Raw genomic sequence first — 24503 nt, forward strand, 5'->3', positions numbered from 1 at the left:
CTGTGTCTGATTTTCAGCAGTCCAGAGAAGTTGCAGGCTCTATTTGCAATAGTCTGTTACTGGCTTAGTTTAATGAGAACCCTAACTTGGCTGTTTGTAGAAAGTTCATGTGTTTTTTCTTTTACAGTTAGGTTGATAACTCTGACTGGCACCTTAGGGCTGTGTGCTGAATTGGAGATGAGGTTCTATTGTGATGAAGTTTGTATTGTGTGTTTCTCTCTTCATAATGTGTCCCAGAAGCTCCAGGAGCATGTTTTGAAAAGAAGGAGCCAGTGAGGAAATTGAAGAAATATAAGTTTCTGAAAAGGTTAAAGTATGCAGATTACATGAGATATGTGTTCAATACCAACATTGACTTGTATAGAAAAAATTCATGTAGTAGATCTTACCAGATACTTATCCTAGTAACAAATCAGAGGGTAGTGTTTCTGCAAGAACTGAATTTCAGGTACAAAAACTTGAAAAGGAACTCAGTAGAAATTTAACTGAAGAAGTGCATCTCAAACAAGAAAAAAACATTTTGTTTTCCTAGTTGAATGTAGGTTATGAATCAAGTATGGATGAAGGTTTTAATTTCTGTATGTAGGTGTTTAATTTGCATTTTTTGAAAAATATTATGGGATAATTCACACAAAAATGCATCCAAAATTGAATAGTAAAATGAGAAATGTTTAAAAATTCTTTGACTGAAAGGGTCTGTGTTCCTATAGCTCAAAATATTCAAAGATCAGGAATTACTAAATCTTAACCCAGCACTAAACCTATTTACTTCTCTGTATTACATTTATGATTAACAGTAATTTGAGTAGCATAGTGCCATGCAAAAGGAGGCTTAAAATGTAGCAGAAAAATCACTACCTAGGCAGTGAAGTATGTGACTGTGGAACTCAACCTTTTATATGTGATACCTTTTCACCAGGCAGTTAGATGGCAGAGCTCTGGAAAAAAAAGTAAGAGGCCTAGAAAAAAGCAGAGTAAAAGAATAAAGTCAGTGTTCATCTCTGTGCCAACAAAAAGTCGGAAAGTCACATGCTCTATGTCTGGTCAGTACTCCTCCAGGTTATTAAATTGTCATGTGACTTTTTTCTAAGCCAAGGATTTTTCTGTTTAAGGTATTAGGATTCTACTACATAGCCAGTTTTGGACATTAGACTAAAAAGACCTCGAATAGAAAGCTTCCATTTGTGTGGGATAGTATTGGAAATATTTTTAATGCTCTTTTAGGAAGTGGGTCAGTTTGGGTAAGACAAAGTGGTTTTTAGAGATAAGGTCATCTGGGAGATTTCATTATGGGATAGTGCTTTTATGGCTTAATCTTTGCTAGAATTTGATCATGCTGTCTGAGGTTCCCCAAGCAGAGTAGAAGTAAGATAGCACACAAACCTGCATGTTGAAAGGAGTGCTGCAGAGCTGGAGGAGGTGAGGAAAGACACAACAAATATTGTAGGACTGGAAAAGTTTGATTGTAATGAAAAGCTTTCAGTGCTTCATAAGCTTTAACTATTAAAAAGAAATAAGGTAGTGGCTTGATAATTGTTGATTAAGAGGTGTTTCTGAGAGAAAGCACTGGCTTTTAAGAAGTTCTTTAAAATGAAAGAAAAAAGCATAACAGGAATTCTTGGCTAGAAGTAGAAGCCAAATAAATGAAAAATTTGAGATTAGTTACACAACCTTAGTAGTGCTTAGGAATAACCACTAAAACAAATTTATGAGAAAAATGGGGGAGGCTCTTGTGTTGTTTTCAACCTAAATCAGAGCTTTTCTGGAACTTTTGCTTTTACCAAGCAAAGGTTACTGGGTTCATAACATGGATAAGCATTCCAAACTTGGTGTGAATATTAAAGCATATCATTTAATGGTGGAGCATCAGGTGATTTGCATGTATACTCAGTAAAAGTGTAATCTGAGGAAAAAAGAGACAAAAATGTGATTTTGTTTATGTTAGGAAGTTGCAGTTATTTCTCTGAGTATTAGCATGAGAATTTTTAATTTGAGAGAGAAGCGGGAGGAAGGGCAGAGGCCATTACTGGCCTGGAATGCAGTAATGTGAGGACTTGGAATTTTGGAACCAGCAACTGGAACACCACACTGTGGAGAGTGTGGGATGTGATTTTAGGGCTGGAGCTGACCATGATGGGATGGGTCATGACCATAGAGATGTGGGATAGAAGTGAGAAGACTGGAAGAGCTCAGAAAAGGAATAGAAAAATGCTGAGATCACAGATATGAAGATTTTATTATAGTACCTTCATTGAAGAGCAGGAGTATTCTAGTGCTTCCAAATGTTTCTCTTATTGGCAATCCTATATAAAGTCACACAGATATTACATGTACATTTAATCCAAGAATCATATTTTCTAATTTTATGTCTTTCCTGTCATTGCTGTTACTTTAATAAGTACTTATTATAGCTTCTAAACAATGCTGTGGTTCACAGTTGTACAAGGTTCTTTTTGAGCACAAAGAAGGACAAAATCTGTGTAAGGCTCATATCCCTCACTCAGGTAGGGGAAGAGGGAAACAGACCTGAAAAAATTTTAAAAAGCCACTTTATTTATGTTGTACAAGAGGACAAAGCACATATAGCATGTATATGCAAAACATGTTCCTGGCAGCCATCTCTAGATATATGCAACTCTGGTGTCTCAGCTGATGTTAACAGAAAAGACAATAGTTGTTTAACAGATATAGGCATTGCTGAAGAAAGCAAAAAAAAACCCCAAAACCAACCAAACAACAAAAAAACAAAAACCAAAAAAAACCCCAAACAAAACAAAAACCCCAAAACAAAACCAAAAGATATGCAAAGAAATGCAAAAGAGCTTTTTAGCATTTAGTAGCTCTAAATTAAACCAAGGTATGTCTGGTAGGTCCTGGAACTGTCATTGCTGAAAAATATTTCCAAGTAATTGGAAACTCAGCCTTTGACAACGTAATGATTTTGGTGAGAACAGATGTCTGTACAGGAGATTTCAGCAACTGGGAGAGAACCCATGACCACATGTATACATTTCCATCCCTGTTGTAGCATTCAGTGTTATTTTGATTCTTACATGGTGTGCATTCTTGGCTCTAGAAAATAGTAACATCTGTGTTTGAATCTGTTTCTGTGTATGGCTACACTTAAGTTTGCTCTCAGTTTAATTACTCCAGTGGAAGGATACGGACAAGATACTCACTGATTCCTGAACACTGATTCAGGAACAAGGAAAAAGTGATTTGGCTTCTCTGGATTTTGTTTATTTGAGAGGTCTGGTTCTCAGCAAGTCCCCTGCTTGTGCTTCACAGGGTGGTCCAGGTGTCAGAGGTGCCAAAGGTCATCGTGGTGATCCAGGTCCAAAGGTACTTTGTACAGTGCTTTGCAGTTGTCAGATGCACAGGTTCTTGGTTAATGTCTATTGCATGTAGACCTTGAAATAGATTCCAGATTCTCTCTGACATCACTGAGGAAAAAGTGAAACGCCAGTGGCATTTGGCATGTATCTTTTCATAACAATTGCTTGTCCTTTTTGGTCCTTGATAAAGGAGATAAAATTTAGAGCGCTGCTGTCACAACATTGTTTTACTTTCTTCTTTTTTTTTTTTTAATTTTTTTCTATTTTTAAAATAACAAAACAGTTTTACATGAAACCCTAAATGCTCAATCAAATGTTAACCCATATTTCAGATGGTTTTAGTCTATTGGTATTTAATTGCTCAAACAGAAGCTGCCTTTTTACATACAATAGGAGTTCAATTTATGTCCTGTGCTGCTTTAGGGACCAGATGGACCTCGAGGTGAAATTGGTGTTCCTGGACCTCAAGGACCTCCAGGACCACAAGGACCCAGTGGACTTTCTATTCAAGGACTTCCAGTGAGATTTACAAAATAACAGGGTTCCTTCTTGCAATGTTTTGAACAGCCCATATCTTAGAGTAGGCTAATAGCTTTTTGTGTCCTGACCAGAATCTGAATTTCAGTATTTGAGGTGAAGTCATGGATTTGTGTGTGTTTAACCTACAGTGGACGTGGGTTCAATGCCAACATTCCTGGTTTTATTTGGATCTGAATTTATTTAGCTGGAGGTATTTGATTTCAGGTTGAATATAATCCACGTAATTACCATCTGAGCCTGGAGACAAGTAAAAAGATTACAGTGAGGGCTGTAACATGGCCCCAAACAAAAATGTTAATATTTTATCTTTTTTATAGTTGTGGAACTGCTTATTGGAGTTCAGTTCTGACTTGAAAGGTGTGCCCAAGCAAGAACACCATATTTGCTGCCAAAATTAAGCAATAATATTCACTACAGTGTCTGTCATCAGAGGAGATGATTAGATCTGGAGTTTCTAGTGCTATTGTGAAATAAGTCTCAGAATTTCAACATACTGAATACACATTGGTAGAATAATGAACCAGCACCATTAATCTTGTTTTCTATACATCTCTGGTAGGTGGGTACACACAAGGTTTAAAAGATAGCATGTGCATATCTTTTTTCTGCTAGATTTACAACAGTATAGTACACTTTCTCCTTTTTTCTCCACGTGATACTTCTGTACAATATAATGAAGTGACTTACCAAAATGACATTCTTGATGATGTTGTCATCAGAGAATAATACAGAATACATTAATTGTAAGAATAATTTTTAAGAGAAAAATCATGTTTCTATATAATAAAATTTAGTAAAAATTAGTTTATCATCTAGAAATGTATGCCTTTGTCAGGCATATGTACTCTAAAAATACATCTAATTTTCATAGAAAATAAATACCATTTTGGTAAAATAATGGCTATAGTTTTGTCAGGTTCATTCTGAAGTCTTTTAAAATTTGTTTTGTTTTATTTATTTTCTACATTTGTAAATTCTTCATTTACATTTTTGAAAATAGAGTCTGAAGGTTTGCTTTCATCAGAAAAAAGTTTTCAGCAGAATTTTTTTTTAATTGTTTGTTTTTTTTTTCTAATGAAGCTGAATGGAACTCTTAAAAATAGGGAAGTGACCACATGTTTGATTTATTAAATGTGATTCTTAATTTTTAGGGGCCACCAGGTGAAAAGGGAGAGAAGGGAGATCTTGGTTTTCCTGGTCTGCAGGTATTCCCTACGTTATTATTTAGCCTGTCACTTACTAACTTTGGATGTTGAATTGACATAATTGTGAATTTAGGGTACATTTTTGAAACTTCTGAGAAGCCTGTTGTTGAGGTGAGTTTGAACAGAGGTTTAGAACTGGGAATCTAGGGTATGTTGGTGTGGAGTGACCAAATCCTTCAGGGCCTGGTGAACCAGTTGCTTTCTTGACATTGTTGAACACTGAAGTGGGTTCTCTGTAGACTCAAAACCTATCCACTCTTAGGTTTCTGCTTACATAGGGAATAATTAGCATCTCCTTTTTTCCACTTTAAACCCATTAAGTTTGTCATGGATTTATCTAGGAGGACAGATCAGGCACTCAATCTTTTTGATGCCATATTTCACAAGACTGTAGTACTCAATGAGTCTTGCCCAGTTTGGTGTCTATTGATTGCATTCCAACTTATCGCTGCTTTCCAGGATCATGTGCTCTTCCCTTCTCAGATGCTCCTCTTCTGCTAATTGTATCCCTCCAGTATTTGTTGGTTCCAAGGTTTTCCCCTCTTTTTCATATGTGCTGAGGACAGTAAACTCATATGGCCATTCTTAGCCTTCTGGACCACTGCAGTAATGGTCCCAGACTCTTGCTCTACCACCTTCACGAGCTAAAGAGTACCATTTCCCCATCTGAACAATGGAGAACTGCTCAGGCAGGATTTTCCCTTTGATATTCCTGCACTGATTTCAAACAATATAATAGCAGACTCCATTTTAGTAATGAGAGAGAGAAATAGTTATCATATATTTAGGTTAAAGTGCTGATGTTGTGCAGTGCAGTTACACTGACATGGCCCTAGGATGATGGAGGAAATGAAGCTCTTTCCTGAGCTTAATGTCAGAGGAAGCCTAACTTAATGAAATTATCAGTGTTCTTAGCTGGGCATTATAGTGAGGGGGTATGAAGCCCATGGGTTTTAACAGTCTGAGTTTTACCATATCTCATTTCACAGAAATACTAAATCTCTTTTACACAGCTCTCCCACACATCAGTGAACTACCCAGTTCCATTTATCCAAAACATTTATCCAAAAGCAAGCAACTGTTTTGCTGGGAAGTGATTTAGTTGGATTCTGTTAACTTGATCTCATCACTTGCCTTTCCTTTATAATGCTTAGGGTGTCCCAGGAGCATCAGGTTCACCTGGAAGAGATGGAGCTCAAGGTCAAAGGGTAAGGTAAAATTAATATATTTTGCATTTGTTTCAAGAGTTTCCATGCCATAATGGGTATGTTTCCCAGCATGGCTGATTTATTGTAGTTTTTTCACTTATATTATAACATTTCTGGAGACCCAAATCTTTGTCCCAATCAGAAGAGAAGAGAAGACAGAGATAGGGTGGAATATCCTTCCATTTAGTCGATCAGTGTTAAGAAATACCAGTGTTAATTGCACAACATCAGATTCACAGTGAGGAGCAGTGCACTGTTTGTTTTTAATGCATTTTGTAGGAGTAGATGTTACTGGTGTCCAGCTTTGCCAATTAGTCAATTTGCTTATACATTTAAAATTAGATGGTGCTTAAGTAGTACATAATTGGCGTGCAATCCAATGCAATGATCTAAGTTTGTTTTCTAGCTAATTAATGAATAACAGATCCAACTGCAAGGAAATTTAACATTGAATGTAAAACAATGCCTATACAAACTGCTGGTGTAAAAAAAAAAAAGTGAAGAATGATAATGAAATTTAGTTAGCTGTGTTCTGCTTCTGTTAAAACAAATGAAGATAATTACCATTCATGACAATTAACATCAATCACCAAATTAATAAAAAAATCTTCATATACATGCATGCACTTAAACCTCTAAGTCCTCCTCCCTGCCTTCTTAGGGAGACTTTTTTTTTATTATTAGAGAGAATCTGGAAAGTTACTCTTAGTGTAATACTAGGCTACAGTCTATATCAGAAGTTCATTATTAAATATGACTTCTCAGTTACACTTGAAAAAGATGTACATATTCATGATCCTTTTTTAGATGTGTTAACATAACTTGAAATTTAAAGAAATATGGACTTTTTTTTGACTTCTGGCATTAACCAGAAATGTTAGAATAAGAAAAAACATTGTAATAAAAGGTGTGTTTGACGTCACTGTTACAAATTTAAAGACTGGCATATCTTTATGTGTAGAAGTAATTCCTCTGAAGTTTCTGTAGAATTTGAGCAATGCATAGATGTTTTTCTCATGTCAAGAAAAGAAAGTAATCTTACTAAGATAAAGATTTATAAAACACTAGCATCAGATGAACAACCTAATCAGATGAATACCCTTGTAATCTTCAATTAAGTTACAGTAAATCTAAAGGTAAACATCTTTTTTCCCCCCTATTTTCCCCCCTCTGATGTCTTCTTCTGTATGAAAGATCATTTTTTGCATGTTTTTAATGTCTTCTTTTTACTGTATTGGAATTTTTTCCCCCTAAGTTCCCCAAGGCTGGTGTTTGTTTATGTCCAGGTTAATAAAGAGCTGGGGACTATGGGCATTAGACACCATACTGTCTAATCTTGGTCACAGCCAAGTTGAATTAACTTGGTGATAGATGCTGTACATGTGAGTGGTATGTATCTCCTCTTTCTGAATTCCTGATCATCAGGGACACTGAACATTCTGCAATTCAGGGAGAAGATAACTTGGCATTTTTACTTTATTTTGCACTCTAAATTCATATTTAGTAGTGGTGGCCCTCAGCTATGTCTTGGTATCAGCCAGCACCTCAGAACTGACCTGGTTCTCCACATGTGGAAGTCAACAGGTTGATGCAGAGAGATGCTATGTCTGATAAAAATGTCAAGGGAAGAACTAGTGCAGAAAAGGCTTTTGAGTATTCAAAGGTCATGCAGTGCTTATTCTGTAGAATACCCCCGAATTGCCTATAATAAGGCAGGGCAATTACATAAAATGCCAGTTTTATAGATATGGTAATCAGGCCTGGTTCATGCATTCCCTTTCTTCTGATTAATCAAAGAAGCTGGGTAATAGCCTAGATCTCATAAAATCAGGTCTGTTGACCTGTTACTGTCTCCATGTGACCCTTGTGCAATATTGTCCAGCAGCAATTATTTCTATAGCAACAAATAATTATGTTCCATTATTTTTATGGTGTTGTAACTCATTTGATTCCTGTGAAGTTATGACAACATAAAATTGCTTTTAATGGGTAAAGATTCAAACCAATGATTTCATCACAGTCTCTTTGAAGGTTAAGCACTGGAGAAAGGCATAATTCTAATACAGCAAGAGAAATGGGGAACTGGAAAATTCCTGAGAAGTAAATTGCCTTTTTGTATAATATTTGGTTTCCTCCCGTTAATTAAGATGCCAAACTATTTTGCAGCTATTATATTACTAGAATTGAAATTTTCTCTGTTATTCTTCTGCCTTAGTATGTGTTGTTCATTGAAATATTTTAATTATCAATGATGTAAAGTAGATGGTTAAATCACACTGATTTTAATGGGAGGAAAATATGGGACAGATGTTTATTGGGAGATCTCTATGAGTTTTGCAGAACCTGGGGATAATGTGAGCTGGCAATGTGCACTTGCAGCCCAGAAAACCAATGGTATCCTGGGTGATAAGAAGTGTGGTCAGCAGGTCCAGGGAGGGGATTCACCCCCTCTACTCTACTCTTGTGAGACCCCACCTGGAGTGCTGTGTCCAGTTCTGGAGCTTGCAACACAGGAAGGATGCTGAGTTCTTGGAACAAATCCAGAGGAGGACCACGAAGATGATCAGAGGGCTGAAGCTCCTCTCCTACAAGGATAGGCTGAAAGAGTTGGGATTGTTCAGCCAGGAGAGGAGACCTCCAAGGAGACCCTACAGTGGCCTTCCAGTACCTGAAAGGACCTACAGGAAAGCTGGAGAGGGACTTTTTACAAGGGCGTGTAGTGATAGGAAAAGAGGTAGTTTTTAAACTGGAAGAAGGTAGATTTAGGTCAGGCATTTTGAAGAAATTCTTTAATGTGACAGTGGTGAGATGCTGGAACAAGTTGCCCAGGAAAGTTGTGGGTGCCTCATCCCTGCAAATGTTCAAGGCCAGGCTGGATGGGGCTTTGAACAACCTGGTAGAGTGGGAGATGTCCCTGCTCATGAAGGGGGATTGGAACTGGATGATCTTTAAGGTCCCTTCCAACACAAACCATTCTATGATATGATGTTTCTTGCAAACTGCAAGCCACACAAGAGGATAGACCTGCACAGCCTCAACAAGAGAAACTTTATAAATCATCCTGAGGGGCAAGCATGCTCTGCTTGATGACACCAAGTAAGGAGGGATCTCCATCATTCTGAGTCCTTTGTATCTCCTGTGCCTGTGATGTTGTCACTGGTCACTGTTGCTTGATTACCTTCAAAATAATATACATTTTTCATTTAAACCACCCTATAGCTGAGGTCACACATCAAAATCTATCCCATGCTACTCTTGGACATGAGTCTCCATGGAGGAGATTCAGTGGCTCTGTACAGAGTCATTCCTACTCTGGATATGACCACATCAGGTAGAAGGAGCTGTTGTGCTCTGTAATTCCTCCAGCCCTTATGAAGCTGGATAAGCAAAGAGAAGACTTCAGTAACTGGGAGTAAAATGGTGAATAACATCAGTAAGGCTTCAGTGTTCTGAGTATAACTTTGTGAGTTCTCACAGTATTCTATTTTCTTCTACATTACACAGACCAAAAATAATGGGAGAAAGAGCCAGAATAAATATATTCCCAGTCTTCCTGCCAGTTTTCTGGTACCTACTAATGTCCTCTGCTCACTACTCACAAGTTCAGAATGAGTATCAGACCCATTTTAGCCATCAGATGATCTGAGTAACATCATTTTTAAACTCTGTTGGTAGCACAGATATCTTTTGTCTTTTACCTTCATGTGTGAATAGGTATTGCCATGCTTTTTCTTAAACCAATCCTCTCTTTGACTTCATTTATAAATAAACATTTTCACATCTAACAAATGCAGTAGGAGGAGATTATTTTTTTGTGGCCAAGCCGTGCAGACAGAGTGCCAAGAGAAATGAGTCCTAGGAGAATAGACAGGAGATGATTCCTGAGCAGCTAAGTAAGAATACTCCCCAGAAGAAAGAATTAGTGAAACATATTCAGAGAAAACATAACAGTTCTGATCATACTATTAATTCAACTCTTTGACTTGGATGGGAGAAGGGAAAGACATCATATATTTTCTTCAGAAGTTTGTGTGAATCCACCCAGGATCCTAGAAGTCATTACAAAGCTCTCCATTTCCCTCCTATCAGTTAAATTAAGTCCTTAGGAGGATCAAAGCACTTTGCATCCTACTCTAGTACTGATCAAAATAAATGCAGATTTTAACTCTTTGCTTAAAAATGTGAAAAATGTTTATAAATATGAAGATATTACTTTTCCTTAAGGGTTTATTTTTATAAAATAAGTTTAGTTTGCATTATCTTTAAGGGACTTCCATGTTATTATAAAATTGTGAATAGCTATCACCGAATTTTTCACAACTAAATGCTCCTTCCAGAAAATATCAGAAACCTTGTTTTATGATTTTAATGCATTTCAAAGTTCCTTATACCATTCTCTGTTTCCTCTGGAAATACAAGTTTTGAAGACTGAACATACTTTCCTTTGCAAATGCATTGAACTGAGCTATGCTTGCAGTCTTTTCTGTGTATGTCTTAAAACTACTGTGGCAGAGACACTACTAGTATTTTTATTTCAGTGCCACTAAGTTTTAGTTCATATTGTGACAAGGGAGCTGCTTTGGTCTTTGAAGCTTCAGAAACCCTCTGGGTCCACTATAAAATAGGGAATTTTTTCCTTATTTGGACTAAGGATGCATAGATGACATTGTTGACTATGTGACTTATTTTACCATCAAAACACCCTTCATGTGGAAATCTAAAAAATCTTTTCCAGGTATATGGCAGATAATATTCTCTAACCAGTTTTCTCATGCCATGTGATAGCATGTTTGAATCATAGTTTCCAAATTATGTAGAGCACAAAACTAATAGTCCATGCTATATTCATTACTAAAACTGCCAGAAATAAAGTTTCAGAAAAAAAGTACAAAATGAAATATATGTGAATTTGTTTCAACAGCTTTATGTGGCACTGAGTCCTATACTGTTTTTTACTGTGTATATCAGGATAAAGACTTTCAAACCCTTTCTTTCCTTCTAGACTCAGCTCCATATTCTGGTCTTGAGCTAGAGATAAGATTATACTTCTCCTTTTTAGGCTGTGTAATAATTAAAGAATTAACTTATCACCAGGCTCTTCAGAACACCATACTTTATAGCCTGTGGACACAAAATGTGCATAGTGGTTAATCTGCAAGAATACTTTATTAATAGTGTATTTTCTTCTACATCTGGTCAGTCTTTTTTTCTATGATTTGCTTGCTTTCCAGTTTCCAAGTTATCTTTAGGTTTTGGCTCTGGTTTCTGGAAGCTCTGAAGCACGTTCATAATGTAAACCACATGAGCATTCCTGCTGCTCCCTGAATCAGGACCTCGGTGATAGCTCATACACATCTGCAGCATTGCTGGGCAGAGAGAGAGGCCAGGAGTTGCCATCTTTCAGCACTTAATCAGTGGGATTGGGAATAGTTGCAGCCAGTGAGAACTGATGCAGAAGTGTGACCCATCTTGTGGTAGAGAAGTCTGTCAAGAAATGTTCTCATTTACCTCACTGCAGCAGCATTGCAAGTGAAATTCACTCAGAGGTAAAACAGTGGCAGTACAAAGAGTATTGCATTGCTGCTTCTTACATCTAAAGTATTGTGAGACTTGGATTCTTTAAAAATATCAGCTGTCCTGTAGCTTCTTTCAAGGAATAAACCCTCCCCAGAGCAAAACATGGAATTTTCTTCTAAAAAAACCACTGCCACTAGTTCTTAATTTAAGAAAAAAATAGTCTTGTACATGAAATAGAACAGATTCACAAAGTTTATATAAAAATCTGATAAAATTGCATATATTTATTTTTTACAGGGCCTTCCTGGCAAAGATGGACCCACAGGCCCACAAGGACCTCCTGGCCCTACAGTGAGTATTGCCTATAGACTTTATTATGTAGAAGTCAGCAGGATTTTGGGAGATTTTAGGTCACTCTGTTACCCAGAGTTCAGTGGGTAGACTAGGGCCAAGGGTTTTAAATTCTTGTGATGCACAGGGTTGTCAGAAAGCTGCTCATCCACTATCATTTCTTTCCACTCTTAGTTCAAGAAAAAATATCTCCCATGGGAAGGGGAGACAATTATTCTGTTAATAGGTTGCTATCTTGTTCTTAGTCTAGTAACTGTACTATATAAAGAGAATGAGTGCTCTTAACATTTTAAACAAGACTTTGTTTTTGTAAGAAATCAATATTAGGATTGCTAGTCAAAGTGAACTGCTAGATTTTCTTGGTTTGCAGGCTGGAGGTGAGTGCAGGTATTCAAATGCACTCAGTACAGTTACCAAGGAGCACAGCAGAGGCCACATTCAGCATTCAAAACAAGATGTATGTTGCCTCTGGAATCTTATCCTTCCCAGATAGGCCAGGCAGGTGCCTTCTTGATAGATTTAAGACATTAGGTGAAAGTGCTGATGGTATTGAATATTGTCCAAACCATACTGTTCTTTTAAAAAGAATGTTCTGAGTCATCACCCTGAGCCAGGTAGTAACGTTGCAGGATTTGTCTTGTGATCCAGCAATCTGGGCCTCTTTCAAAGAGCAAGCAACACAAGTCCATTTTTTCTTGAGTGCCTTTCTCAGAGCTTAACTTCCAGTGCTCTCTTTTTCTCCAAGATGTACTAATTAGTTCTGTTTCCCAGCACCTCCATTCTCTGACTTTCAGAACTTCTTCTCCCTTAGACAGTCCTTTCTCTCATCAGGATTCATGGATATTGGTTGTCATCACCAGTAAGTAATTTTCTTTCTTTTTCCATGCAGGGTATACCTGGTGCTCCAGGTGTTCCAGGTATTACTGGAAGTCAGGGTCCACAAGGTGATGTTGGAGCTCCTGTGAGTAAAATTAATTAATATTGCTATATTTGCTGTTGTTGATTAATTGGTTTCTGATCCTGGCTTCACTGTTTTACAGAACTCCTCAGTATTTATAGCTTATGATCTGCTTCCTGTTAGTGAAACATCATATTGGTTTTTCTTTGTTCATTCTTCATAATCAAATTTATTTGTTGATCTTTCATACAAGATTCAAAATATAGGGATTAGAGAGTCAAAACATCAGATTAAAACAGAGAAGTTGAAAACATAACTTTATGTGACTTTGTAGTCTGTGTGTAATTACTTTCTTCTTTTTTTTCCTTTGCACTTCAGGCAACTCTCAGGAAATTAAAGTATGACATTTACTAACTTGAACACTTCCAAAATATTGTTATAATTTTCAAACTCTGAAAATAATGGATGAAAAAAAAATAATCTGGCTTTCATGGTTACTCTGGGTCTACATCAGGGCAACTGACTGATGATTAGGGCTTTGTCTAGAGTGTTATAAATTTGACCATCACTTTCACTGAGTGGAAAATTACACCCTGTATACTGAAAATAAGTATTAGGAACATTTAATACTAAGTTTGCCTTTCAGTTATTATTATTATTATTATTATTAGTTATTATTTAAAAACCCAAAACAGTTTAACCAGAAAAAAGGAATTCAACTATAAAATGAGTGTGTAAATTATGTAAAAGAGAAGATTTAAAGTGGACCTCTCTTTCCCTGTAACAGTTCAGATAATATTGTGTATACCTATTTTAATACTTGACCACTTGGTTAATTATAAAACCTGCTCAGTTTTTCTCCTGTGACTCTTCTGCTTAATTTTTAAAGGCACCAGAATGTTACATTGTGGACTTGTGACCCAATTTGAAAAATATAGCTAGTATGTTGCTTTTTTTTTTTTTTTTTTTTTTAAAAAAAAGAGGAATCAGTCCAATGCAAGCATTATTATTCGATTAAGTGGAAATGAAAGGACTGATAATATATAAGCAATGATGATCACCTAATGCCCAGTTCTGCGTGCTTTCTAAGTGTAATCATGAAATCTACTACAGAGATTTGATGAGCTATGGAACTTATTATCAATGCATAACATGCTGACTGTTCAGATCCTGTCCAAACACATGTTCCAGATATTGAACTAAATTTCCTAGAGCGTTAATGTTCCTGTGAGTCATGTAAAACCTCTGTTGTGAATGTTTAGTCTCTTGTAATTCTGAAAAAATATCTAGATGGGTCAAAAAATTACTGAGTTTCAATAACTGTCTTTCCCAAAGAGTAATAGAAAAAAGAACTAGAAATAGAAATCTTGCAGTCTTTGTAGGAGTTTCTTCTTTCTTCTTCTTTCTTCTTTTACAATAAGTTGTGCTTTAACCATGCATCAGTCAGCTGGTTACCTCTTCATGCTGACCTTTCCTCACTTCAGGAGTTCCTGGGAGAACTGGCTCTAGCCTACTCCAAAATCCTCCATTGGTGAAGCTGTAACTGCTTTAGACAACTTGTTCCCATCAATAATGGTCCTTGCCACCATTACAGTATTACATTAGCTTTAATGTCATACTTAATTGTCTGTGCAGTTTAATCCCATTGCTGACTCTTCATAGTGGATGCTGAGTCTTAGAGCAGCAAATGCTACAGATTTCAGACTAATGTTTTGCCCCCCATCAGCTTTCTCTTCCTTACACTCAGTGTTGGTCAAACCTATTTCAGCCACGTGAACTGCCTGGCTTGATGACATTTAAACAAGAGAACTCAGTATGTGACAGACCCCCAAGAAAGTCATCATTGCTGAAAGTCAACATTTGGTTGAATACTGAAATAGGAAGCAAGTATTCATTATTGTCACCCATCCTGAAACCCTGTGTCTTGTTTGGTTTTATTTCTGTTACTGTGGTGTTGCCAGGGAGACAATGTTTAGGTGTTAAAAATTTAAAGCAAGAACAAAAGGAGAATTAATTTTGTATTGGATCTTTTCATAGGGTCCTCCTGGAGCTAAGGGTGAGAGGGGTGAGCGGGTAAGTCTATAGTCATGGTGGCCACCAATTTTTCCTTGTCTGGCCTTCTGTCTCATTAAAAGCTTTCTACAGCAATTTCTGTTTCTCTGTGTTTGCAGGCACAGACAGATTTCTCCAGACAGTCAGTCAAACTTTCCTTCTTTTCCACATATTGTCTTAAATACACCTACAATAATGTATTTAATGTGAGAAATATGTGGCATTGAACATGTCCCCAAATTTCTCACTAGGGCTATCCCCTCCCACCTCTGTTTGCTGGGCAGTAAGAGTAATGGGAAATCCCACAACTTCTTTGGCTTTTTTTTTACTCATCTATGAGGATACAATCTCTCAGGAATAATAAATGTCTTTAATTGCTCTAAGCATTTTCAACACAGACATGTTGAAAAAAACTGTGTTCTGACACTGCTGCTGTTGTTATCCAGGGTGATCTCCAGTCCCAGGCAATGGTGCGTGCTGTTGCTCGGCAAGTGTGTGAACAACTCATCCAGGGTAAGGACGTTGATAATTCACATGGTTCTATCTCTAGAATGGATCTTTTTCCACAGTCAGGACTTATATTCTGACTACATTTATGTTCAAATGGATTTATGTCCAATTAGAGCTGATTAGCATCAGACATCTAAAAAAAGCCAGAATTGTCTCCAATCTATTATAGTCTAGAGAAGTTTCTGCTGTTATGATTTTAAATTTTTACAGACATAAAATACCAAAAAATCCCCAACCCATCAAACATCAAAGCAAGGAAATAAAATTATCCACAATAGTTTTTTTCCATTTCTGTGTATTCCCTAAACCACTGTTTCTCCACCAACAAGCACACAATGTCATATTATCGAAGCACAACAGACCACAGCCTTGGGGACATGCCAGCACTCTGTTCAAACTTAGCTGAACCAGATTCTCTGTTGCAACTTGAAAATGAAGAAATTTTTTTCCTGACAGGTCATATGGCAAGATATAACTCAATTCTGAACCAGATCCCAAGCCAGTCTGTCTCAACACGAACCATTGCAGGACCTCCTGGTGAGCCCGGTCGGCCAGGGGCTCCGGGGCCACAGGGTGAACAAGGATCACCAGGCATGCAAGGATTTCCGGGAAGTCCTGGTCAACCAGGAAGGCCAGGAGAAAGAGGTAGGCTTCATATTTCATATAAACAATATATACCTCCCTCTCTTGATACATTCTGAGGGTTTTTGCTTCCTGGATAAATGTGAGAACAGGTTACTTGCTAGTTCAGTGGTGAGCTCCACACAAGCCCTAATGAAAGCTCTGGAGACTCTTAGTCTTGTAGGTAATGCAGGCTTTGCCAGATAGGGGTTGGCAGAAGCAGACAGTGGTTAAATGCCTAAAATGCTGAAGATTGGTGGCATCTAATTTGGCATATCATTCCATTCCTTCATTTTAGTAGGATTCTGAAGTAAGTTGGAGCTGTAAATGTATAAGCAAAGGAGCTTTTGGAAAAGGCAGCTGCAAAATTGGTGTTGTGTTGAGGAAAGATTTAGCTTTTCTCCAAAACTTCAAATGTGTCAGTCTCAAGATTTGGAAGTTGAGATAGTCCAAAAGGAGCAAAATTGATAAGAATGGGGGGAAAAAATCCTAGTTTATGAGGGGCTGAGAGGATCAAGGAGAGGAAATGGTGAGAGAGAAGAATGGTCAGAGAGAAGGCATACAATTAACTGTTCATTTACAGTAATTCTCTTCTGTATTTGTCTGTGTAAGCTAGAGCCCTTTCACCTTTCCTCCTTCAGCTTTGTCTAACAGAGAAACAAGCTGCATGTTTTGATTGACTCTCTCTGTGCAACCCTGCAATCTTTGGTGTACCGGAGTAGTGCTAGAGAGGCAGTGCTGAGAGGATCTATGATTGTGAGGGTGCTTTGAAGACCATCACAAGAGGAAGGACCAAAAACTCAAGAGACAAATGTGATATCTAAAATGGGATTTTAAAAAGGATTTGCTATGAAGCCTGTTCATTTCAGGTCCTTAACAGTTCCAGTTCACTGTAGCCATGGTGACCAGAGTCAAAGCATGGTTTTGAAAAGAAAGTCTTTGAGTGAACCTGTGAGTCTGTGACTCCTTTCTTCCTCTCAAGACTGTAACTTTAATTACCTTCTTGAAAAAAAGTTAAGGTTTTAGGGTATCAGCCTCTCAGTTATGCTGCTGCCTGCTCCAGCTAAGTGAAGACCAGACACTGTCCAGAAAAAAAGGAGGAATGAGAGTGTGGGAAGCAAGTAGGATAGAAAATTGGAAGAGATAGCAACTGAGGAGCTGACCTTAAAAGGGTTGGCCCAGAGAGACTGAATGCAGATTTCAGGATAGTTCCTTAAATTACTGGTGTATTTTAAATGACTTCTCATCCAGGAATTGTTTAATTTCACAGAATATTTTTCTGGGACTTTAGTGGAGGAAGCAACCAAAATGTCAAGCTACACAAAGGGAAACCTGTCTGGCATTTAGCATGTCTATTCCATTGTATTTGTTGTATTACTATGATATCACAGAGATATCACAGAGATCTGGTACACTAATTTAAATGAGCATGATGTGGGTTAACCCACTGCTGATAAGATCTAGGAATCACTATGGACAGTAAAATGAGTACAGAAAGGGTAAAAGCACTTTAAAAAATAATATTATGCTTTTCCTGTCTCTATAGAAAACTGATGTTAGAAGGGACTGATTTTGGCAGGTAGTGCTTGTGGGAAGTTTCATACTTGGTAAAGAGAAAGCACTTATCAAGCATACTTCAAGAACTATAATCAGTTAGCCAGGACTCTGCAGATTTTCATAAAACGTGATACCAAATGTGGGAGTGTTTTACAGTATTTATAGCTTAGACTGAGATGGTTTTAAGAAAAGTGAATCTGTGTGTAAACTCAAAGATATAATATTTGGCTTTATTTGAGTGAAAATGGTGTCTGGGACATTTGTGTAACTGGAGCCTTGCACAGAACTTGGAAGAAAAAGGACGGAGATCATTCTGAGCCTAGGAAAAAACGTAGAATAATTTATTAGACCTTGAACATTTAATTTTTTCAAAAGCAATGGAAATTTCAGATTGATAGTATATGTGATGCAGTAGCAGTTTATTTAACAGAAAGGTACTTTTTAAATTGTACAGGCCCTTGGGGATATTTTAGAATCCATTTCTAAGAAATTGCTCTAAGTTAACCCTGCAATGCAGGAATGAAAACTAAAATTCTTCTGCTCTTGGATGGAAGGGTTTATATTTTCCAGTAAGAGAGGAAAGTAAATGGACTCAGACACCATCCCTTTCTGTGTCCTGAAGCATTGTTTGTGTTAGTATTTTCAGCAAGTCACAATTATATTCTTGTCCTGAAGATCTCCAGCAAGCCACTTGGAAGTCTATGAATGATGTGTACCTTTTTCCTGAGGTCTTCAGCATTTTGGTTGCATTTGAAGTCAATTTAATGTTCAAATCCAGTGACAGATTAGTAGCTTTGAAAAGTCACCCTCCACCTTTAAGTACAGAAAATTCCCTGCCAGCAGTGCCTACAGGGCATACTAAAAAGTAATAGATGATAGGAGAGAAAAAAGACCAGTTTGTTTGTCAAGCATAGTGATGGGGTTTTTTTTTCCCCTTGGAGTTTAAACTCTTGGAAGTACTGTAAGAACTTGTTACTGACTGAGCTGGATGGCAAGGTGCTGGTAAAGTGAGAGGAGAAAAAGTGGGGTGAAGATAGACATTTCCTCCTGCTCACCTCTCTTGCCTATTTGGTCTCAGCCTGTGAGAAGAGGAAACTTCTGAAAGCAGCATGTGAAATTTATTAAACACCTTTGACCAAGGAGAGCTTTACTGGGAAACATCATCCGTGAGAGATCTTGCATTAGTGAACATCCCTGCCTGTCACATCCCTTCTTTATCCTTGTTTACTTTGCTTGCCAAGCATTAATCAAATATTTTTGAAGGAGGTTTGGACTGAGATAGTGGCATGGAATTTGGCTAGAAACCTCCAGCTGAACTTCTAGGTCCAGTGTGTCCCAGTCCTGGATGAATTCTCTCACTAGTAACACACTCAGCTGGTTCTTCCAAGGAAGACCACCTCAGTGAGAAAGGATAGGTCATTCTCCTGACAGAATAATTTCCCTGTCTCTGTTGCCAGCTACAGTCTATTTTTTTCTGATGTAGGCAGAAGTGAATGGATTAAGATCACACTCAGACATTTGTTATTTAGTATCCCCAGCTGATTATTGTTTTGGCCAGGCACTGTAGGGTGTTATTTTTTGTATTTTTGCAATGATGTGGAAAGAAGCATCTCTGGCAATCTCATTATTTGTTGGCCAGATTAACACTTTATTGGTGCCCCAACAGAACATTTGAATTGGACCTTGGTGATTTGGATTGAACCTTTGGTAAATTGATGATATAAGAATTAAGAAGGCCACATTGTGTATCAGTCCCTATAGTAAATAATCTCAGATTAATTACTAGAATTTTGCTGGTTTACATACCTGCATAAATATAGGAGTTCAGAAGAAAAAGCAACCAAACACTGATTATTCACAGCACTCATCTCTATTTTTAACTAGTGCACAGCATTGTTTTCTATTTTTATTTGAATATGGGTTTTTGTATTTTATGTTTATGAACTGGGACTTAACGTCTGGCTTCTGAGTGCTCAGGATGTACTTGGACTTTGGCAAAAGAATATAAAGAAGCAAAGATTTAGCATGTTTTTTTCTCTCTCTCTCCCCCTTTTTTTTTTTTTTTTTTTTTTTTTCCCCCACTTATTTTCATAATACATGGTAGCATTCTCAACTTTGTGGATAACATAAAAGATGTAGTAAAAATTATGCTGAGACACTGGTAGCTTTCAGACGCTGTGAAAATGCAGTTGTTGTTCTGCTGCTGGGTGGACTTTTCTTATGACGTGTCCTGAAATGATGTGCAAAACTTAGGCTACTCACTGCATCCCACTGTGATTAAAATATAATAAATAACTAAGCTGCCACTGGGGAAGTCACTGTTCTCAAGTACAGCTTCTTCCATATTTGATTTCTGGCTTCATTTGAAAGAGTTAGTTGAACATATGTTACCAAAAGCCACATGTTTATAGCTTTTAACAGAAAAATAGCAATGGAATTAATTGGAAATTTTGCCAGTTGAGTTAACTGAATATATTTATTTCCAATTTTAAATTTATCTAGATTAAAATAAAATCACCTGGTGTTGTTACACATTATGGTTACAACTGAACATCTCTGAAAGAGAAGATTTTTGCTAGCAGTTTAAATTTTCTTAATTTCAATACCTTCTTCTCAAAGGACAGTATTCTCTTAAAGGTAAAAATAGATAAACAATACCTAAGATTCCCTTTAGTGCAGACGCCATGTATATTTAATTTTCTTTGCTTCATGATGTGTTCACACTCTTGATTTTGTTTTTAATAACTGAATCTATCAGAGGTAATTTTAGCAGAGCATTGGAAATAATTGATTGTGATCACCGTCGGGCTGAATCCAAGCCACTGCTTTTTTTGGATGGGGACAAGACAGAAAAAACTGGTTAGTGTAAAGGGGGAGTGACAGCTTGATGCTATTGTTGAAGTATGTCCAGAGCACAGATATGAAAACAATTACTGGAATTGGAAGCCACTCTAACTCAAGTGAAAACTTTTGGTACAAACTTGTATCCCTGAGAGCAATTAACAATTGCAGAACTTACGTGGAGGGTGATGTCTTGTCTGGTTGGCTTTCTGTAAGCTGTGCTCTAATGTAATGCAAATATGGCCTGGAGAGAAAGCAAAATGGGTGAATTATGAATACTGTGTCCTGGCTGTGAATCTGTTAACTTGCTCTCATTAATGAGCTTTGGTGAAAAACCTAGCAGGGAAGCCTGTGGAGTGCTTGCTTTTGATTCTTATGAATTTTAGCTTAGGAGTAGGGTATGGTATTCTTGCTTCAGTATTTATGTTCTCTTTCACTTGGGTAAACTTTACTAGAAATCAGACTAAAAGAAACCTGACGCAGACTTAAAACTTGGCTTTCAGTATGTTTGCTTTAGGAATTTGATATCCATGTGATTTCAAAGGTTTGCCTGCGCAAAAGCTTCATAACTTGTTCCAGAATGAATATTTCATTCTTAGATTGAGTGGATATGTTCCATATTTATAATTTCTTACTGTAGTTTATTCTGTAAGCATCACATATGGCTGTGTGTTTGTGTGTAAGGAATAACAACTGAGTACATGGGAGGCTGTCATTTGGAAACATTGTGGCAATTGTCTTTGAAGTCACCAGGTAATTCTGTTGTAGAGGAGGATGAGCAATGGTCCTCGTACTGAGCATCTGTGTAGATTCCAGGTGGTTATCATGGGACAGTCTCAATGACCAAAGCAATGCACATTTACAGACTTTGCCTTTTGCAAACAGCAAGGATTTCCTTACAGGGCACATATGGTGAGAGACAATTTAGATTTGAAAGGTCTGCAGCAGAAGTAGTGAATTGCAGCAGAGAAGTCTCTCCGTATGTTTGAAGCCAGAGCTAAGCAAACTTTAAGTATCTGGAAACTTGCATTTGGAATGCAGGACAAGAGGTTTGCCTGAGAAACTTGTATTTAAAATGGCTGGAATTCAGTTGCTGATCACTGGGTTTTTGGCAGGTTCCCCCAGATATATAAATGTAGGTTAAAGCATATATCTGCCACCTTGGTCTGCTTCCTACACACACTGAACAATGCATTTATTCAATCCAATACCAAAGGTTTTGCATAGCACTTCTGGCTGAAACTGCAGTCTCTGCTAACCAAATGCTGGGTTGCAAACAGGGTGTTCATACTGGGCTTGGAGAATGGTCTCTGAGAGCAGAGATCCCACGTATTATGTTGCTAAAAATCCCAAAAGAAAAATATGTTAGCAAATTTCCAGATGTGTAATTTAAACACTTAAGGCCCATTGACCTTCTGTGAGATTTAGGAGGTAGGGCTGCCAATCACTGGGAATACAAAATTCCAGAAACTTACCTTTGCACACATTATGATCTTAAAGACTAAATCAGTCTCAAAAAGATCATTAAGTATCCTGTACAACCATGGGATAAGACAGGTGTATTGCAGTATGTTAGTGCACAGCAGCCAGACACAAATTCACTCTGCTCTTCCAAGGTCACCGAAGGGGTTGTATTAACTGTGCTGAGCCCACCCTTAGCAGCAAGGTTGTATCAGTTCAAGACTACATCTTCATCACTCTGATCACATTGCTTTTAGGAATCTTGTAGTTTGGCCAGAGCCTGCACATTATCACCTGCAAAAAGCTGGTGGGAGATAGTTTAGTTCTGAGAGAATGTTGGGTGTACCAGGAAGATCAAAAATAGGAAGATTAGGTATGAAGAAGGCTTGATAGAAGAAACAGTGGTGTTAGTTCCCCTCCAGTGGCTAAACTGATAAAAAACTGGTGCAGGATTGTATTCATCAAAAGACTAAACAGTAAAGCTTTTACTTTTTGTAGTACTTGCATAAATATTCAATTATCTATCAATTCAGGGATGAGGTGTACAAGACCTTCCACTGTCTCACCCAATATCCTCTGAAAGCAAGAGAAAGATACTAGCAATTTGAAAAATAATAATATGAACCTCACTCAGATTGTCACACCTGCTCTCTTTTGCCACTTCCTGCTACTTTATTTTGGCCATGGTATTTCTCCTCTTGGTGGTTGAGTCTCTGCTGTAAAATACATGTTACTAGCTGGAAAACATGGAATATATTGAAAGCTTTGGTGACCTCCTAATGGAAAATGCTGTGAGAAGTATTATTTCTCTATATTAAAATAACTGGTCATCAAAAAGACATCTTTTTTACCTGAGCAACAATTTTGCAATCAAAGGAAATCAAAGTAACAAATTGGAAACAGGAAACACTCAAACTAATCCAGGACAGTGGCTGAAGGCCTTGTAGAGGGAAGACATGATGTAGCTCATCATTTTTTGGTAAAAATCAATGTGCTCAATATGGAGTCAGTGTTTACAGTAGTGGTCTGTGTGTTCCATGTGGCTGGGCTACATGATGCATTATTGCCCTGGAAGCCACCTGTTACTTAGAAGAGCTGGAACTCCTCAGCAGGTAGCAAATCCCTTGTAATTCAGTAGACTCCTTCTTTGTGAACTCTGTGAGCAATTCTTTGTCAATGATGGGTTTTAAATGCAATTTTTTTTTTCACAGTTAAGAGTTTGTACTTACTTGCTCTCATCAGAAATGAGCTTAGGAGGGAAAAAAAAAGTCTCCTGTGTCTTCTTGCAAAAATGAGGTGTCTTCCATGTGTTTTTCCCTAACTTGAGCAGAAAGGAAGGAAAGTGGCCAGTCAGTTGAAACTGTAGATACTGCCCCACCAAGGGGGCAGCTGTTTTCTTTTTACTTTGTTTTTATGAAGGTGCTTTCTATTGGCTCTGATTCTGAAAGTGTGGAGCTGAGAAGCAGTGAGAGCAATTACCAGTGCTGGGAGGTCTGGAAAATGGGGCAAAGGTCCCACAAACCAGCCTGGATTTTGTGTCTTTGAGCCATCCAAATCAAACACATACTTTATGATACTTTCCAAGTCACCACTGGAAACTCAGGTTCTGGAATTTGTAGTTTTGACACCTACTTTAATTCAACACTGCTCATTGTGACTGCTGCATATAGAAAGTGTTTTAACAGGATGCCATAGCAGTGGTGCAGAAGGAGATGGAAAGCTGAAGAAGGCAGTGCCTTTGCTGGATTATTAGATCTGTGATCTACATGGATCAGACCTGAAGACAGAAATTCAGGGCCGTGAGCAAGTGTGGGAGCACAACTCAATGGCTGTGTATATGGAAACATTAGGGCTTTATGGATGGGAATCTCTTAGATTTGGATTCATTTTGGGGGGACAGCTTTTATCTGTGCTGAAACTCCTTTCTTATATTTTAGCAATAACCCATGATAACTCCATTTATGCACCCACTGTTTGGTGGGTGAATGTTTGAAGGTAAGCTGGCTGCTCCATTAAAAATTTTACTCTTCTGGGCCAAGCGTAATTTATACACAGCTTTGAGATGCTCTGAGTTATGGAGTTAATAAGTCATTTTACTTACAATAGTTGCACCTTGGTGTAGGTTTGAGGCAGCTTTCCAACAGGAATTGCAGCCTGGAAACTGGCTGGTGGCTCTGCATACCACTTCCATGAAACCACCATGGCAGCAAGAATGTTTAAGACCCCAGGAATGCCACATTTCCCTTGAGAGGCTGCCAGGGAAGGGAGGGAAAAAGAACAAATTATTTCTTTATTTTTACCTCCTTCCTTCTCTGTCATCTGTTTTTAGATGAAAAATAACAAACGGAACTATAATCCTGGTTAAATAATAAACACTGCACACAGTTGTGTTCAAAACGTGACTCTG

The 24503-nt window shown here is 37.7% G+C and overlaps 1 protein-coding gene and 1 long non-coding RNA gene across 11 annotated transcripts in view; one reads left to right on the forward strand and one right to left on the reverse strand.

Annotated features, from left to right (window-relative positions):
- Positions 1 to 24503, forward strand: part of COL14A1 (collagen type XIV alpha 1 chain) — a 112627-nt gene that overhangs the window by 84650 nt on the left and 3474 nt on the right. For all 6 annotated transcript variants that reach the window (XM_071738282.1, XM_071738283.1, XM_071738284.1 and 3 more), the window contains 9 exons: positions 3289 to 3342; positions 3759 to 3854; positions 5027 to 5080; positions 6235 to 6288; positions 12103 to 12156; positions 13046 to 13117; positions 15092 to 15127; positions 15553 to 15619; positions 16073 to 16261. In XM_071738282.1, coding sequence (XP_071594383.1) covers positions 3289 to 3342; positions 3759 to 3854; positions 5027 to 5080; positions 6235 to 6288; positions 12103 to 12156; positions 13046 to 13117; positions 15092 to 15127; positions 15553 to 15619; positions 16073 to 16261 — 676 coding nt within the window. The remainder of the gene's footprint in view (positions 1 to 3288; positions 3343 to 3758; positions 3855 to 5026; positions 5081 to 6234; positions 6289 to 12102; positions 12157 to 13045; positions 13118 to 15091; positions 15128 to 15552; positions 15620 to 16072; positions 16262 to 24503) is intronic.
- Positions 12457 to 24345, reverse strand: LOC139793506 (uncharacterized). 5 transcript variants are annotated; one of them, XR_011724627.1, is made up of 3 exons: positions 24209 to 24345; positions 20814 to 20879; positions 12457 to 13115 (listed from the first exon to the last, which is right to left on the reverse strand). It is a non-coding gene; the product is annotated as an uncharacterized lncRNA (long non-coding RNA). The 5 variants fall into 5 exon arrangements; XR_011724625.1 differs by having other exon boundaries at positions 24198 to 24345; XR_011724624.1 differs by lacking the exon at positions 12457 to 13115 and adding an exon at positions 18009 to 18113.

Source organism: Heliangelus exortis, chromosome 2 (assembly GCF_036169615.1).
Source record: "Heliangelus exortis chromosome 2, bHelExo1.hap1, whole genome shotgun sequence".
NCBI classification, from domain to species: Eukaryota; Metazoa; Chordata; class Aves; order Apodiformes; family Trochilidae; genus Heliangelus; species Heliangelus exortis.